The 19,698-nt window shown below is 43.6% G+C and overlaps 1 protein-coding gene across 1 annotated transcript; it reads left to right on the top strand.

Moving 5' to 3' along the window:
- LOC109847468 lies at nucleotides 1,494-2,102 on the top strand. Its single transcript, XM_020416696.1, has one exon. It carries the CDS (start codon nucleotides 1,494-1,496, stop codon nucleotides 2,100-2,102), a length of 609 nt encoding a protein of 202 aa, XP_020272285.1.

The raw sequence follows: 19,698 nt of genomic DNA, 5'->3' as shown, positions 1-19,698 counted from the left end.
AGCTTGTGGGCTGTAAGTACCGATTATATATATATAGTTGCTCTGATTTCTATCATCAGCAGGTTTATGAATATTTTGAAAATAAACTATGTGATATGAATTGCCAGGCTTGACTCGTGCATAAGACTTGTCTCGTGCACGGGTCGCTGCTGTCACATACCCCGTATTTTATAAATTTTCACTGCAGACTCGGGGCGTGACAGTAAGGTGGTATCAGAGCTTAGGTTTCGACGTTAGAAACCTTGTAGGGCACGATATCATATAGTATATGCACTAGATGAGTGTTAGCGTATGGATCAATTATGTGATATATGTCTGTATACATACGTATATATATATGTATGCATATAAATATTTTATAGTAAAACCTTTTAGGGTTGTTAAGGAGTGCTTAGATGTTTATTTTATTTCACTTTGTCCTCTTTCCTCAGTAAGCTGTGGTTCCCCTTTTGTAGGATGGCGGGAACCAATTCATCTTCCAGTTCGTCATCTACCCTGTCCAGCCCTATGATTTCCGTAGATAGCTCGTGGGAACCCAGCCTGAGAGACTGGGGATACACTTCCGATGAAACTGATCCGAACGTGATAATGACTAACCATATGACCCCTGACTCACCGGAGGTCGAACCAGTAGAAGTTGTTATGGTAGATTCATCCGAGTCTGAGCTTGAACATGCTGAGGATGAGGATATCGTGGTAGAAGTTGTTCCAATTCAGTCATCACCTTCAGAAATTATTATGATTTCATCTGATCCCTCTGACAGGGAGTCCCTTGTAGCCCAGATTCCTAGTGATGACCAGAGACTTGCCCCCTCTGTGGGTGAGTCGAGTAGCCTAGGCATTGGTCCAGACCTCGACCTTGAAGGATGAGGGACTAGCGGCATAGATCCAGATCCGATGTCCAATTTTGTTGATAGCCAAGACTCAGAGGAGACTGAACCAACTGAGGAGAAGTCTATTTCCAGCAGCTCCTCTTCCTCAGGGAAATAGAGCATAACTGTTAGGGCAATTTTGTAATATCAGTATATGGGTTTTCATAGTTACTCTTTTGGTTTATGTAGGACATTTTTGGTAGAAAATATATATATATAAACCCATATACTCAGATATGTGTATGAACTAAAAAAAGTTAAATATTAATAATATACTTTTGGTTTGTAAATACTGATTTGTGTTATTATGTTGAGTAATGATTGAGTTCCTAATTACTTAAATTGCATATATGTGACTTCAGGTAATGAGCAAACCCCTCCTAACGGAATATTTTACTAACTATATTTTACTAACTATAGGAAGCTATGACTTCAGGTAATGAGCAAACCCCTCCTAACGGAGATAGGGATCTAAATTAGACAATAGGTGAAATGATGAGATCTAGAATCGCTCGTGCATCCACCTCTGGAAACTCAATAGACAACAATGCGTTGACGGATCTGCTGCAAGCGGTGACAACTGTAGTCACCAGACAACAAGATCAAATTGATCGTAGTCGGATGAATGGTCAAAATGAGGAGCACCCAAAATTAAGAAGTGGCATGGGAGAATTCAAGAAACTATCTCCACCCAGTTTTGAGGGAACAACTGATCCTATGATTGCTGAGCATTGGATCACTGAAATGGAGAAGGTCTTCACATACATGAAATGCCCGGAAGAGGAGAAGGTTGATTATGCAGTATATATGTTAAAGGACCGCGCTTACGGGTGGTGGCAAATGCAGATCAGGACGTTGGGAGAGAAAGCATACAAGTTATCATGGGAAGAGTTTAAAAAGATTTTTTATGAAAAGTATTTTCCTTCAACTGTTCGCAAACAAAAAGAACAGGAGTTTCGAAAATTGGAGCAAGGTGATAAGATAGTAGCTGAATATGAAGAGGAATTCACTTATCTATCAAAGTTTGCCATTCACTTGTTGGGTAATGAGGAAGATAGGGCTCGTCGCTTCGAGGAAGGGCTTCGACCGGACATTCGGAAGACGGTCAGTGCATTTGAACTCCCTACATATGGAGAAGTATTAAAGAAGGCCTTGTTAATTGAGAAAAATGAAATTGATACAAAGCCAAAGAACGAGACGAGTAGCTCCTACCCAAAGAAGCGGTTCTGACAGGATAATCGCGGTGGAAGAAATAAGAATTGGAGAAACAAAAAGCAGAATTTTGGACGCAGAGAGGAGCAATTTCCAAATCAGAAAACTTTAAGATGTGATGTTTGTCATAAGCTTGGGCATGAAGCGAAAAGTTGTTGGAGAAATACTAGGGCTTGTTTGAGATGTGGTCAGAAAGATCACAAGATAGCAAATTGTCCCCTACAACAACCATCTCGGAATAATTTCCAGACTGGCCAGTCCAGTGGTGGGAATCGGTATCCTCAAGCCAAGGCCTGAGTTTATTTTCTAACTGAGAAGGAAGCAGAAGTAAACAAAGATGCTGTAACAGGTACGCTAACTTTTGCGTCGGTTCCTGCTCGAGTACTATTTGATTCTGGTGCATCGCATTCCTTTATTGCTGCACAGTTTGTTAAGAGAAACAAATTACCATGTGATACCCTACAACAAGAATTTCTTGTTAGTACACCTGGAGGTAGTATATTAGTATCAACTCAGAGTTGTAGGAATAAAATTTATATTCTCGACAAGAAACTCCCCGTAGCATTAATGATGCTAGAAATGCATGATTTCGATATCATATTGGGGATGGATTGGTTATCTTTAAATCATGCTTCTATTTTATGTCGAGAAAAGAAAGTAGTATTTAAATTTCCTGGCCAATCCGAATTTTGTTTTGAGGGCGGAAAGTCTCAACAACCCTTAAAAATCATCTCAGCCCTTAAAGCACATCGAGCGCTGAGGAGTGGATGTATGGGTTATTTGGCTTCAGTTGAGATGGTTGATGATGGAAAACCAAGCTTGGAAGAGATACCAATTGTCCGAGAAGGAATGCCCCCAGATAGAGAAATTGAATTTTCAATTGACCTAGTACCTGGTACGAATCCTATTTCTAAGGCTCCTTATCGAATGGCTTATGCTGAATTAAGAGAACTCAAGATACAACTGCAAGAACTTTTAGATAAAGGCTCCATTCGGCCAAGTGTGTCACCCTGGGGTGCACCAGTGTTATTTGTAAAGAATAAAGATGGAAGTATGAGATTGTGTATTGACTTCCGTGAGTTGAATAAAGTAACCATTCGGAACAAGTACCCATTACCGAGAATTAATGATCTATTTGATCAATTACAAGGAGCTCAGGTATTTTCAAAGATTGATCTCCGTTCTGGCTACTATAGAAAATTTGTGGAAGGATTCTCCCGTATTGCTTCACCTCTAACTCGTCTTACTCAGAAGGGAATTAAATTTATTTGGTCAGATGAATGTGAGAAAAGCTTTCAAGAGCTAAAAAGTCGATTAGTAGGGAATTAAATTTATTTGGTCAGATGAATGTGAGAAAAGCTTTCAAGAGCTAAAAAGTCGATTAGTGTTTGCTCCAATACTTACATTACCTAGTGGAGACACAGGCTTTGCTATTTATAGTGATGCATCTAGAAGAGGATTGGGATGTGTACTTATGCAAAATGGAAAATTCATAGCATATGCTTCAAGGCAGTTAAAGCCTTATGAACAAAACTATCTCACTCATGATCTTGAGTTAGCGGCAGTAGTGTTTGCTCTCAAAATTTGGAGACATTATTTATATGGAGTACATTGTGAAATATACACTGACCACAAGAGTTTGAAATATATATTTACCCAGAAGGAGTTGAATTTACGGCAAAGAAGATGGTTGGAGTTTCTGAAAGATTATGATATGACCATCAATTATCACCCCGGCAAGGCAAATGTTGCTGATGCCTTGAGCCGCAAGAATTCATGCAATTTAGCATGCTTAATTACTTCTCAAAGAAAAATATTGGAGGACTTGGACTGTACTGGCATTGAAATTAGAGTCCACCAAATTGGAATTAAATTAGCAAATATGGTAATACAACCCTCTTTGCTTGATGAAATTAAAGCAAACCAGCAGAATGATCCTCAACTGTTGAAGATAAAGAAGGATGTGAAAGAAGGCACTCGAAGAGAATTTAAGATACATAAGGATGGATCATTGAGGTTTGGAACTAGAGTTTGTGTGCCTAACATACCAGAGATAAAGAAAAAGATACTAAAAGAGGCACATCACTCTCTGTATACTATGCATCCTGGATCAACAAAAATGTATAAAGACCTGAAGAAAATATATTGGTGGAATAATATGAAGAAGGAAATTGCCACCTATGTTGTAGAGTGTTTCACTTGCCAACAAGTAAAAGCTGAGCACCAAAGACTAGTTGGATTAGTCCATAACTTGGACATACCAATGTGGAAATGGGAAAAGATCTCCATAGATTTTGTCACTGGCCTTCCAAAATCCTTGAGAAAGAATGATGCAATATGGGTAATTGTTGACCGGTTGACAAAGTCAGCACACTTTTTACCTATCAATATGAAATTTTTATTAGAAAAGCTGACTAAGATGTACATTAATGAGATAGTAAGGTTACATGGTGTACCAATATCAATAGTTTCTGACCGAGACCCTCGATTCACATCAGAATACTGGAAAAGTATGCATAGAGCTCTGCAGACTAAACTAAATTTCAGCTTAGCTTATCATCCACAGACAGATGGCCAATCAGAACGGACAATTCAAACACTAGAAGCTATGTTGAGATGTTGTGTTCTGGAGATGAAAGGATCGTGGGAAGATTATCTGTCTTTGGCCGAGTTTGCATATAATAATAGCTACCAAGCTAGCATTCAAATGGCACCATATGAACTTCTTTATGGAAGGAAGTGTAGGTCTCCTATTCATTGGGATGATGTTGGAGAAAGAAAACTTCTTGGACCAGATTTGGTACAACAAGCAATTGATAAAATTCAATTAGTTCGAGAACGTCTTCGTACAGTACAAAGTCGTCAGAAGAGTTATGCTGATCAAAGAAGAAGAGAATTAGAATTTCAAGTAGGCGATCATGTTTTCTTAAAGGTTTCGCCTACCCGAGGAGTGAAAAGATTTGGAATCCAAGGGAAGTTAAGCCCGAGATTTATTGGTCCTTTTGAAATTCTAGAGCGTATTGGTCCAGTGGCGTACAGATTAGCATTACCACCAACCCTGTCTGGAGTACATGATGTATTTGACATATCGATGCTTCGGAAGTTCATCCGAGATCCAAATGAGATCGTTGAGTTATCTCCAGTGGAGCTTAAGCCAGATTTGACCTATGAGGAAAGACCAGAACGTATTGTGGATTTTAAAGAACAAGTACTCCGACACCGAATAATCAAATATGTGAAAGTTCAGTGGAAGAATCACTCTGAAAGAGAAGATACTTGGGAGACTGAAGATTCTATGCGAGAGAGATATCCAGAGCTCTTCGAGATATAGGTATGTTAAGTTTCGAGGACGAAACTTTTTATTAGGAGGGAAGAGTGTAGTAACCCAAACAATTAGTGCCTTAAAAACTTATTTAATGGAGAAATTTTTTTTCTTTAATTACAGATTAATTAACTAATTAAGGGTATTTTAGGGATTTTACCATAACCCCTGATTAATGATCCTAGATTCACATCAGAATACTGGAAAAGTGTGCACAGAGCTCTGCAGACTAAACTAAATTTCAGCTCAGCTTATCATCCACAGACAGACGGCCAATCAGAACGGACAATTCAAACACTGGAAGATATGTTAAGATGTTGTGTACTGGAAATGAAAGGGTCGTGGGAAGATTATCTGCCTCTGGCCGAGTTTGCATATAATAATAGCTACCAAGCTAGCATTCAGATGGCACCATATGAACTTCTTTATGGAAGGAAGTGTAGGTCTCCTATTCATTGGGATGATGTTGGAGAAAGAAAACTTCTTGGACCAGAGTTGGTACAGCAAGCAATTGATAAAATTCAATTAGTTCGGGAACGTCTTCGCACTGCACAAAGTCGTCAGAAGAGTTATGTTGATCAAAGAAGAAGAGAATTATAATTTCAAGTAGGCGATCATGTTTTCTTAAAGGTTTCGCCTACCCGAGGAGTGAAAAGATTTGGAATCCAAGGGAAGTTAAGCCCGAGATTCATTGGTCCTTTTGAAATTCTAGAGCGTATTGGTCCAGTGGCGTACAGATTAGCATTACCACCAGCCCTGTCTGGAGTACACGATGTATTTCACATATCGATGCTTCGGAAGTCATCCGAGATCCAAATGAGATCGTTGAGTTATCTCCAGTGGAGCTTAAGTCAGATTTGACCTATGAGGAAAGACCAGAACGTATTGTGGATTTTAAAGAACAAGTACTCCGACACCGAATAATCAAATATGTGAAAGTTCAGTGGAAGAATCACTCTGAAAGAGAAGATACTTGGGAGACTGAAGATTCTATGCGAGAGAGATATCCAGAGCTCTTCGAGATATAGGTATGTTAAGTTTAGAGGACGAAACTTTTTATTAGGTGGGGAGAGTGTAATAGCCAAGAAAAAAATATATAAATAAATAAATGAATGAATAAAATAATAAAAAAATTTGTGGTGGGGAGTTTCTCCACCGCTTAACATAGCGTTTATCTTTTCACCGCCTCCCAACGGTATATAAGGGGAGGAAAGGGGAGAAATTCATCAGGTTAAAAACAAAAAAAAATAAAGAAGAAGAAGAAGGAGAAGGAGATAGTGAAGGAGAAAGGGAAAATCTAAGGTAATTTCATTTCTATTTTCTTTTATCTAATTAGTTTCTAATAGTATAGTGATTGTAATGAACAAGTTAATTTTTGAAATACCTATTAAGATTGTATGAAAAGAGAGAATGCTAACCCTAGTTACAACGAGATCTGACCACCGGCCATCCCTAGTCGCCAGCGGTTTCCTCGTCGCCATCCTGCAGCCATGGCGAGAGCAAGAGAGAGAGAGAGAGAGAGAGAGAGAGAGAGAGAGAGAGAGAGAGGGAGGGAGAAGAAATACCGAAAAAAAAGAAAAGAAGAAAGGAAACGGAAGAAAAAAAACAGAGGAGGAAGATGAAGAGATCGGGAACCAGGGAGTTTAGATAAGGAGAGGAAAATTTTCTTTAAGCCCCCTGAACCATGAAAATTTTTGAAACAAACCTTATAGTAATAAGTTATAGTTGAAAAAGGACTGGAAAATATTTATTAGGCCCTTGTCTTTTGTTCAGTTGTAACCAAGTCCAATCTGAGGAATAAACAATAACTTTTAGACTTGATAAATTCCCTATAACCCCCTGCATTATTATAAATTACTAGGAAATCCAAAAAGCTAGTATATGAGAGTTATAAATTTTTGCTAAATTGCTAAAGTTAATAATAAGCTCATATGTACTGTAGAATTCAATTATTATTGATTATATCTAAAATTATTAGGCTTTAGGTTATGAATTGATTTACCTATAATATATGTTTGTCCTGAATTAGTAATTAGTCCTATATCTTACATTATAGGTTCTGGTTGATATTCGGGAGACTAATATTTGGAGAAAGTCGTGACCACTAGAGTTGAGTTCATTTCTCACTAGTATTTTATAATATGAAATTGCATGAGTTTATAGTTGATTTATCTTGTGATAAAAATAAATAAATAAATAATATGTCTTTTCATGTATATAAAGATTTGACCTATTTCTGTTGTGGTCTATCCTATAATACGATGTTAGCCTCGTACCATATATCAAAAGCTAATTTGATATATGAAAAATAACTTTGGCTCTCGTGCAATTTTCAAATAATTGTGGACTTTGTTATATCTGAAAGTTTTTTTATGAAATATTGGAACATATTTCAACAGTTTAACGGATTCAAAGATTTTTCGTGGTTTAGTATCTGATAAAAGGAAAAGTAAATATCCATAAACTGTTTTAACAGAAATGAAAAGTTTTACCTTGTTAATTTCATCTGAAATATCTGCAAATTCTGATATGCAAAGTATTTCTCATTTGACATGTGATCTCGATGTTTTCAAACCCTCAAATAGTCCACTATGGATTGGTTCTGCCTGCCATATGGTGAATGCACCTTTATTTGGCCCTTCTGTATTGGCCCTTCTGAACTCTGTTCTGGCCCATCTGTATTTGGCCGGTAGCCTATGACAGTGTTAGGTGCATTCGGTTCCCGGGAATTATCTGTTATCTGATGCGGTTTACGCATTCCCTTGCTACTGGGCTAAAATTTGTAGCCTTAGTGTGACCTATGGGGTGACTTTTACATTCATGAAATACTCATCGAGAAATAAGATTCAATATTACGATATTTGGATCGTATTCTGCTATCTGTGAATTTCTCATGCAAAACTTGAAATTTGTTAATTTCTAAGAACTATTCTTATTACTATTTTGTTAGTTATCTAGGAACTCTAGTGGGAAATGTTCTCACTGAGCGCTAGCTCATTCCGTTGTTTTTAAATTTTTTTCAGATCCGGCGTAGCTTCATAGTAGCCGGACTTTTGGTTTGAGCTTTTGGCTGAGAGGCGTGATATGGAGAGCCTCTTCTTGTTGATGTTACCTTCAGCATATTTTGTTTTGTTTTGTAAAAAAATGCTTATAATGGTGAGCTTGTGGGCTGTAAGTACCGATTATATATATATAGTTGCTCTGATTTCTATCATCAGCAGGTTTATGAATATTTTGAAAATAAACTATGTGATATGAATTGCCAAGCTTGACTCGTGCATAAGACTTGTCTCGTGCACGGGTCGCTGCTGTCACATACCCCGTATTTTATGAATTTTCGCTGCAGATTCGGGGCGTGAAAACACAACTCCAATGTGCTCCAAAATCTAAAACGGTCCAATATATCTCGGTGCAAGCTTCCCCCGTCTTTCAAATCGCTTAACGCCTTTCATAGGCGATACCTTCAGCATAACTGAATCTCCAACCTGAAACTCTAAGGGTCTTCGTCTCTTATCTGCATAGCTCTTTTGCCGACTCTGAGCAGCTAGAATCCTCTCTCTAATCAATGCTACCTTCTCAGTAGTCTGCCTCACAAGCTTCGGTCTAAGCATTAAGCTATCCTCCAGCTCTGCCCAACATATCGGTGATCTACAAGGCCTCCCGTACAATGCCTCATATGGGGCCATACCGATTGTCGCTTGGTAACTATTATTATAAGCGAACTCTATCAGTGAAATATGATCCTCCCAGCTACCCTGAAAGTCAATGACACAAGCCCGCAACATGTCTTCCAACACCTGATTTACCCTCTCCGTCTGACCACCTGTCTATGGGTGGAAAACACTGATATATAATAGTCTGCTGCCAAAAGAATCCTGAAAACTCCTCCAAAAGTGCGAAGTAAACACTGAACCTTGATCCGATATGATCGTGTCTGGGACTCCATGAAGTCGAACTATCTCCCGAATAAATATCCTCGCATAGGCCTCGGCGGTTTAAGTAGTCCTCACTGGAATGAAATATGCCGACTTTGTCAACCGGTCCACAATCACCCAAACTGAATCATTCCCCTTCTTCGACTTCGGCAATCCTACAATGAAGTCCATAGAAATATCCGCCCACTTCTACGCTGGAATGGGTAAAGGCTGAATTATCCCTGTCGGTCTCTGATGCTTTGCCTTCACCTGCTGACAAGTAAAACACTTAGCCACATACTCTAAAATCTCCCTACGTATACCACTCCACCAGAAGTGTCTCTTCAGGTCCTTGTACATCTTAGTAGTCCCTGGATGTACTGTGTACCGAGTACGATGTGCTTCATCAAATAACTCCCTCTTCAGCTCGGCACTGGATGGCATAACTAGTCTACCCTTCATCCGTAGACCTCCATCTGCTCCAATGGTCCAATCAGCCTTAGGCTCTTTGGAAATCTCCTCCTTTCGGATTTGAATCCAAGAGTCTCCCAACTGAGCTCTAACAACTCTGTCACTCTAAGATGGCTGCACTGACACAGCTCCCAAAATTGCACTAGTTCCACCAACCTCGGGTCTAAAATCAAATTAGCTAAGAGTAAGAAGATCCTAATATAATGAACACCTCAAGGCCGAAACCTGATGCCGACGCTTCCTGCTTAAAGCATCTGCTACGACGTTCACCTTCCCCGGATGATACCAAATCGCGAACTCGTAGTCCTTGATGAACTCAATCCACCTCCTTTGTCTCTGGTTAAGTTTCTTCTGAGAAAAGAGATACTTCAGACTCTGATGGTCTGTGAACAACTCAAACTGCACTCCATATAAGTAGTGCCTCCATGACTTCGAACAACTCAAACTGCACTCCATATAAGTAGTGCCTCCATGACTTCAGTGCAAATACCACTACTGCTAACTCCAAGTCATGAGTGAAGTAGTGCCTCCATGACTTCAGTGCAAATACCACTACTGCTAACTCCAAGTCATGAGTGGGATAGTTCTACTCATGCACCCTCAACTGCCGTGATATATATGCTACTACCCTCTGAGTTTGCATCAACACACCTCCTAAGCCTGCCAATGATGCATCTGTGTATACCACAAACGTCCTGCCACTGCTCGGAATAGTTAAAATCGGCATTGTAATCAACTTAGCCTTCAAGATATCAAAGGCCTTCTGGCACTCCATGCTCCAAATGAATTGTACACCCTTCTTCGTAAGGTGTGTAATTGGCGTGGAAATCTTCAAGAAGTCCTGAATGAACTTCCTGTAATAGCTGGCTAAACCCAAAAAGTTACGAATCTTTGTCACCATCTTCGGCGGCTCCCAATCAAGAAGTGTTGTAACCTTAGCTAGATCCACTGCTATGCCCTCTCTACTGATGATGTGGCCGAGAAATCTAACTTCTGAAAGCCAAAATTCACACTTGCTGAACTTGGCATATAACTGATGCTCCTGTAGAGTCCTCAAAGCTAACCATAGATGTTGCTCGCGTTCTACCTCCGATCTCGAATAAATGAGGATATCATCGATAAAAACAATCACAAACTGATCCAAGAAAGGACGAAAAACCCGGTTTATCAAATCTATGAATACCACAAGTGCATTGGTCAATTCAAATAGCATGACCATGAACTCGAAGGATCCATATCGAGTAAGAAAAGCGGTCTTAGGAATATCCATCTCCCGAACCTGCAACTGATGATAGCCAAATCGAAGATCGATCTTCGAGAAATACTACGCTCCCTGCAACTGGTCGAACAAGTCATCAATCCTAGATAATAGGTACCTATTCCGCATAGTGACTTTGTTCAACTCTCGATAATCTATGTACAATCTCATACTACCATCCTTCTTCTTCACGAAGAGGACTGGTGCGCCCTACGGAGAATGACTCCGACGAATAAAACCCTGAGCTAATAACTCATCCAACTGGGTCTGAAGCTCTCTCATCTCAGCTAGTGTCATGCGATAGGGTGTATGGGATATCAGGGTTGTGCCTGGCTACAACTCAATACAGAACTCAACCTCTCTCACAGGAGGTAATCCAGGTATGTCCTGAAAGACATCTTGATACTCTGAGACAACTCTAGTCTCTAATAAATCAATACCCTGATCCCGTCGCAACACCTCCTCGATATACGCCAGAAATAACTTCGCAAAATGGTTACGCTGAGAGGTGGCTACAATCATCTCGGACCCGTCGGACGCTCGTAACTTGACTGTCTTCGCAAAGCAGTCAATACTAATATGGTAGGAAGACAACCAATCCATACTAAGGATAATATCAAACTCGGACATATGCAACACTATCAAATAGACGACGAACCCTGACTCGTCTAAACTGACGGTACGCCTCCTACAAATGCTCTCCAGAAGCGATACCTCACCTAAAGGGGTGGAAACTGATAAAGGGTGTCTAGAGGCTGAGCTACGAGCTGGAGTCTAGTCATAAAAGCATACGAAATGAAAGAATGTGAATCTCCCGAATCGAAAAGAATACGTGCGGGAAAGGAATTCACGAGGAACGTACCCTCCACTACGGTTCCGCTAGCTCCATGATCACGGGGAACTACTGCATATAACCTGCCTGTGGCTGAAGGCTGCTCTGCTGCTGGAGCTAGAGAATATGGGACAATCTGTCCCTGAGGAACCCCCTGAACTGCTCGAACCTACCCCTCAGTCCTCTGCGCTACTGGCGGTACCTCAAGCCTCATCTGCTGGCCCTGACCTCTGACCTGCTGTCGCTGTTGCTGCTAGTTCAGACCCTTGCCCTGCTGGGCTCCTGTTAGTACGCTACGACACTCCGATGCCTTATGTCCGACCTTGTGACAGTTAAAAAAAACTCCCTGGAACTTGCGCTGCTGATGCGCTTTATGATCCTGCTGGGGTCCCTTTTTATGAGCGCATTGCTGCTGCTGCTGAGGTCCAGATAAAGGTCTTTTGTTCTTACCTTTATCCCCAATCTGTCCTGTCTTGACCTTTCCTTCCTTATCCTTCGGAACATGGCAGTCTCTATCTCCTGTGATGTGGCAATAGAACTTCCTCGAGACGAGGTATCGACGGAGATTAGGGAGAAGCCCTGCTAAGAACATCTGAGCCTGGCGCTCTCCTGTCTGCAACATGCCCGTGAAGTGCAGCAACTCTATGAACCTGCTCTCAAAATCTGCCACTGACATGTCCCCCTGAGTCAACCGGGACAACTCAAGCTCCTTCCCAGTCAGTGCTGCAGAAGAAATGTACTGCCCATCAAAGAAGTATGTGAAGTCCTCCCAAGTGAGGGTCATCCTCTGCTCTGGAGTAAACTGGAGTCGGTACCATCTCCCGACATCTCCCTTCAGACTGTATGATGCCAATCTCTGCTTCTACACTGAGTCTACATTGAGTATATCTAGGACATTACTCACATCCTCCTTCCACTTATGGGCTACAAGTGGGTCTGATGAGCCTTAGAACTCCGGTGCTCTCAACTTCTGGTATCTCTCTACCATACGGAGCCAAACCTCCTGCTCTGTGGCTCTATTCGGGACTGCTGCTGAAATAGCTGCAGGTGTGATCTCTAGGGATCTCTCTCTGATAGGAACTACTGGTATCCCCTACGGCTGAGCTACTGGTGGTGGTGGTGGTGTTGGTGGCGTGATATGAGTCACCACAAGCTCCTCAATCACTGCCATCCTAGCTACGATGGGAGCCATAAGATCTATAAGGTACTGGGGAGCCTACTGTGGCTCAGGTGGTTGCCTGTTGCTGGTTCGCGGTTGAAGCTGGCTGTTGTAGCGCATATAAAATTGCTTATAGGTCCCCTAACGTGCTCGGCACAAACCCGACGAACAACGAGCGACGAGATCGGAGAATCGACAGAAAGCCCGACGCGAATGAATCCACCGGAGTGCAGAATTAAGCTAATGAGGTTGAGGAATCAACGAGATCATCCAACCGAGAGCGGACTCGGACGAATCACGATCGGAATCAAGGACAAATTTCGGACTCGAACTCAGAAGCGGATTTACTGCCAAAAATCAGGAATCCAACTTACTGCCAAATCAGATCATCAAATCAGAGTCTCAGATCAACCGAAAACGACGGACAAACGAGACAACGGAAACGACTGAAAAGTCGGAAAACACCCCGCCGCGGGGCTCGCCAAGCGAGCCACTCAAGGTGGCTCTGGCCTAGCCGAGCCACCTTTGAGGTGGCTCTGGTGCGAGCCACTCGGCCGGTGGCTCGGTGGCCGAACCACCTTGGGCTGGCTCGGCCATGAGCCGAGCCACCCCAAGGTGGCTAGGCACAGTGTCGGCCACCCCGAGGTGGCCGACAGTGGCCCGAGGTGGCCGACAGTGGCCAGAGGTGGCCGACAATTCCCTTTTTGCAGCCACTGTCCTGAGAGCCTATAAATAGGCCTAGAGATGTTCATTTTCGGAGGTCGAACTTTCAAGAGCCGAAACTCTGCCGGATTGAAGAGTGAACTCGGAGCTTGAAGACCAGAAGACTTGCACCATTCAGATCTGATCCTCGGCGACCATCCACGTCAGAAAAGGCAGGATCTCGAGAGGAAGAAAGAACAGATCTGAGATCTACACGAGGCTACACTCCAGATCTAAGCTTGGTCTTAGATCTCGAGATCCGAGCGATTATTCCCTTGGTGGATTAATCCCTCCCGGCTATTATTCCCTTCGTGGAATAATACCCGCATACTCGTGTAGATCCGACCGGATCTAGATCGCGCGGTGGTCCACGGATTAACCCCGGCGCAGGCAAAGAACCCACCAAAGCGAGCGACCGCAAAACAGGAGCTCGTGATTTGTTCACAGAGGAGAGTTGTAATTTTTCTTTATTTTCTTTGATTTAGTTGTAACCGGATCTATAAAAGACCGGATCTTTTGTAACTCCAAAAGTTGTAACTAAAGATGACAATTATCTCATTATTGAAGAAAGCAACGGTTTTCCACGCGAACAATCTGGCGACCACAGTGGGAGCCGACGATCTCGCCAACGAGATCGATGCGTCGCAGCCGCGGATTGCAATCCCGGTCGTGGAGGAGGTCGAGTACGAGTTCGACCAAGCCAAGTTCGAGGAGTACGTGTCCTCGTCCGGCTCTATCTCCCCCCGCAAGTCCAAGAAGTTCTCCTCCGGGAGAAAAGCTCGTTGGTTTGAAGCTGCTCGGGAAGCCCACGAAGCTCTCAACCCAACTGACGCCGAAGTTGCGTCAAATGAAGTTCCACCGACCTCCAATCAGGTCAACCCAACTCCCGCCAACGCCTCTACTGTTCAGGGCGTTGTGACTCTCTCAAAGAGAGCCCGCCAGAGGCGTCGTCAACGCCTCGCGCGGCAATTCGCTAAGGCGATGGAGTCTACGGACGGATTCCGCTACCACGCGGAGTTGAAGAACAGAAGAGGCAAACAGCCTCAACCACCAATGAATGGCGACTCTTCCAAGCCGCCAAAGAAAGAATGGGTCCGCGTCAAACGGAACCGTTCGACGCTCGAGGAGCGCATTCACAAGCGCCGCGCGATGTCAGCGCAGGCACGGGCTCAAGCTCAGGAAGCCCGTAGAAAGCTGCAAAAGGAGGTGGAGAAGAAGCCACCACCAACACGACAAGTCTGGAAGCCTAAGTCTGAAGTGGCGACTCAGGCCAAAAAGCAACCAGTGCAGCCTTCTAAGGAAGGTCAAACTCCGGCGAGTCAACCAAAGTCGCCGTCAATCCCAATAACTTCTCCGGGAGATCATGCAGAGTCATCCCGCAAGAAGAAATCAATTATGGAGCGCCTCGGTCCAATTCCTGACGAGAGAGGCAAAGCTCCAATTCACGAGCGTTTGGGCCCGATGAAGAAGCCCAGAACGACTCAACATACTGGGGGTCGCCATCACCTCCAGCATGACAAAGACCTCAAGGCAGCTGCGCGCACCAATTTGCGCATTGAAGTCCAAGATCACGCCGAAAATTCACGCCCAAAAAGGCATGTTTTGAGGCGGGTAACCTTTGAAAGCCCAAAGAAGGCAAGTCAACCTCAGATGGAAACATTATCATCTGATAATGATTGTGTTGTACCTGAGAAGGCGTGCCCGCACACGATAGGTTACTCTGACTGTCAAAATGACGAGTTGTACTATCGTGCTGGGGGTACGAATAGAACCAGGAAGAGGAGTCCCCGAGAACGGGAAATTCAATGTCCCTGTTCCAAACTCATTCGGGCGGTATTGTCGGAATGCAATTGCATTAAGGCGGTCCCCGAAAGAGTTTCAGTTTTTGAAAGACTTAATGCGGAAACGCCAAAACCAAGGCCTAGGCGCTTCCAACGAAGAAGAAGGGTGATTGAAGACGGAGAATTTCCGAGGGTCACCACCAACATGACGAGCAAAGGGACATCGGCACGAGAAGATTTCGAGTCGATTCTGAAAGCTTCCCGACCTAGAACCCGTCTGCAGTCCGGAACCATAGAGCGAGCAACTTATGGTAGGATTCGGACAAGACGCCCTTCAGAAGATGAAGAATCTGATGCCGGCTCCGCGGTGGCATCAGATAATACAGTATCCAGCGAGGGACAACCCCGCGAGGCCCTGATGATAAGTGCGGAGCAGATGGCCAAGATGCTTGAAGACGCTTTGGCTAAGCAGAAAGAAAGTTTCAAATTTGAGATGGAGATGGCCATGCAGCAGATGAGAGAAATGCATGACCAACAGATCCAAGCATTGGCGAACCAACAAGGCGAGCAGAATCATCGTAACCCGATTAATGTGGAAGATGAGGATACAAATGCTCGTAACACCAATGATCCTCCCGTCAACGCAGGGGGTGGTAATGAGAATGCTGGCGAAGAAACCGGCGAAAACCTGAAGATCAAGAACCTCGAGAGCAAAATCAACACACTAATTTCCGCTCAAGAGACGAAGAAAACAGGCATTCCTTGCCCATACCCAAGAGAATGGGAATCGATCCCATATCCGGCGAAGTTTAATCTAATTAACTTCACGCCGTTTAATGGGATGGGTTCACCTACCCAGCATTTGATTTACTTCAAATCGCATTTGGGGGTGATCTCTGGTAATGAGCCTCTGATGGTGCGGTCATTCGTCGGCACTCTTCGCGGAGCCGCCTTCGATTGGTATCGCCGCCTCAAGCCAGGCAGCGTAAACAGCTGGGATGACATGGAGACCAAGTTCCTGGCCAACTTCTTCGACGACGACACCGAGATATCTATCGGATCGTTGCTCGATGAGAAGCAGAAGGACGGAGAGTTAGTCGATACCTTCGTCAAAAGATTCCGGAACAAGGCGATGAATTGCCGGGACCCGATCACAGAGGAATTCATCCTCCAAACTTGCCACAACAACCTTGCGTTGGACGTGTTGGAAGCAATGGGAACAGCACCGTCTGACACTTGGAAGGATCTGAAGGCCCGAGGGGAGCAGGCTGAGCGATTCCTTAGAAGGAAGAAGGCCGAGAGGAACCAACCGACGGTTAATCCGCTGGACTCAAATTTCGCCTCTCGTGGTAAGGGCAAAACACCTGCAGCTACTGGTGGTGCTAATCAAGCGTCACAACAGCAATCCCGAAGGCAGCAAAAGACTTCGGGTCCGAGACTCCAAAGAGAGTATTCCTTCAAGGACGAAGACGTTCCAGCCATCTTCGAATCCCTCCTTGAAGGTAACAAGATCAAGCTACCACCTATCACAAATCAGGAGGAAGCTGACAACACTACGGACCCAAAGTACTGTGCATACCACAGGAGGGTCGTTCATCCCACCAAGGATTGCTTTGCTCTCAAGAATAGCATTCAGACCTTGGTTGAAGCCGGCGTCATAACGCTAAGGTAAGCCAATTGAGAACGGCAAAACTCCAAAGAGTATACGAGTATAAACTGTTTCTCAATCCTCCGACCGGTATAAGAGGTTAAACTACTCCCTGATACTCCAATAGGTATATGAGTCTAAACTGTTTCCCCACTTTTGACGGGAAGTTCCTGGAGAATATTAAGCTAATATTCTTAAGGATAACCCGGTTAGTTAACTGATAATAATGTCCGAACCAGTTCCGCAGAGGAAACTGGGGGTGGACGATTTATGTAACGGGAAGTTCCCAAAACCACAGCAATGTAATGAATAAGAACTCCCATTCTCACCATGTCTATGCACTCAACACTCTCTCTGTTAGAGTCTGGACGTAAAGTACCCACTTGGTCAAACCTTCTTACAGTTAGGACCACAGTCAAAATCCCCTCTCGATTCCCCCAATGAACGAGAGGTCCACAAATTGAGCGATCAAACCTTCCTACAGTTAGGATTGTCTCAAAACACCCACTTGGTCAAACCTTCTTACAGTTAGGACCACAGTCAAAATCCCCTCTCGATTCCCCCAATGAACGAGAGGTCCACAAATTGAGCGATCAAACCTTCCTACAGTTAGGATTGTCTCAAAACACCCACTTGGTCAAACCTTCTTACAGTTAGGACCACAGTCAAAATCCCCTCTCGATTCCCCCAATGAACGAGAGGTCCACAAATTGAGCGATCAAACCTTCCTACAGTTAGGATTGTCTCAAAACACCCACTTGGTCAAACCTTCTTACAGTTAGGACCACAGTCAAAATCCCCTCTCGATTCCCCCAATGAACGAGAGGTCCACAAATTGAGCGATCAAACCTTCCTACAGTTAGGATTGTCTCAAAACACCCACTTGGTCAAACCTTCTTACAGTTAGGACCACAGTCAAAATCCCCTCTCGATTCCCCCAATGAACGAGAGGTCCACAAATTGAGCGATCAAACCTTCCTACAGTTAGGATTGTCTCAAAACACCCACTTGGTCAAACCTTCTTACAGTTAGGACCACAGTCAAAATCCCCTCTCGATTCCCCCAATGAACGAGAGGTCCACAAATTGAGCGATCAAACCTTCCTACAGTTAGGATTGTCTCAAAACACCCACTTGGTCAAACCTTCTTACAGTTAGGACCACAGTCAAAATCCCCTCTCGATTCCCCCAATGAACGAGAGGTCCACAAATTGAGCGATCAAACCTTCCTACAGTTAGGATTGTCTCAAAACACCCACTTGGTCAAACCTTCTTACAGTTAGGACCACAGTCAAAATCCCCTCTCGATTCCCCCAATGAACGAGAGGTCCACAAATTGAGCGATCAAACCTTCCTACAGTTAGGATTGTCTCAAAACACCCACTTGGTCAAACCTTCTTACAGTTAGGACCACAGTCAAAATCCCCTCTCGATTCCCCCAATGAACGAGAGGTCCACAAATTGAGCGATCAAACCTTCCTACAGTTAGGATTGTCTCAAAACACCCACTTGGTCAAACCTTCTTACAGTTAGGACCACAGTCAAAATCCCCTCTCGATTCCCCCAATGAACGAGAGGTCCACAAATTGAGCGATCAAACCTTCCTACAGTTAGGATTGTCTCAAAACACCCACTTGGTCAAACCTTCTTACAGTTAGGACCACAGTCAAAATCCCCTCTCGATTCCCCCAATGAACGAGAGGTCCACAAATTGAGCGATCAAACCTTCCTACAGTTAGGATTGTCTCAAAACACCCACTTGGTCAAACCTTCTTACAGTTAGGACCACAGTCAAAATCCCCTCTCGATTCCCCCAATGAACGAGAGGTCCACAAATTGAGCGATCAAACCTTCCTACAGTTAGGATTGTCTCAAAACACCCACTTGGTCAAACCTTCTTACAGTTAGGACCACAGTCAAAATCCCCTCTCGATTCCCCCAATGAACGAGAGGTCCACAAATTGAGCGATCAAACCTTCCTACAGTTAGGATTGTCTCAAAACACCCACTTGGTCAAACCTTCTTACAGTTAGGACCACAGTCAAAATCCCCTCTCGATTCCCCCAATGAACGAGAGGTCCACAAATTGAGCGATCAAACCTTCCTACAGTTAGGATTGTCTCAAAACACCCACTTGGTCAAACCTTCTTACAGTTAGGACCACAGTCAAAATCCCCTCTCGATTCCCCCAATGAACGAGAGGTCCACAAATTGAGCGATCAAACCTTCCTACAGTTAGGATTGTCTCAAAACACCCACTTGGTCAAACCTTCTTACAGTTAGGACCACAGTCAAAATCCCCTCTCGATTCCCCCAATGAACGAGAGGTCCACAAATTGAGCGATCAAACCTTCCTACAGTTAGGATTGTCTCAAAACACCCACTTGGTCAAACCTTCTTACAGTTAGGACCACAGTCAAAATCCCCTCTCGATTCCCCCAATGAACGAGAGGTCCACAAATTGAGCGATCAAACCTTCCTACAGTTAGGATTGTCTCAAAACACCCACTTGGTCAAACCTTCTTACA

Source organism: Asparagus officinalis, chromosome 7 (genome assembly GCF_001876935.1).
Source record: "Asparagus officinalis chromosome 7, Aspof.V1, whole genome shotgun sequence".
Classification (NCBI taxonomy): Eukaryota; Viridiplantae; Streptophyta; class Magnoliopsida; order Asparagales; family Asparagaceae; genus Asparagus; species Asparagus officinalis.
The sequence above is the reverse complement of the archived record's forward strand: the minus strand, read 5'-3'. Positions and strand labels throughout refer to the sequence as shown.

What these genes read in the sequence shown, in the direction of transcription:
- LOC109847468 (XM_020416696.1), top strand. Translation starts at nt 1,494, where the DNA reads ATGAATGGTCAAAATGAGGAGCACCCAAAATTAAGAAGTGGCATGGGA.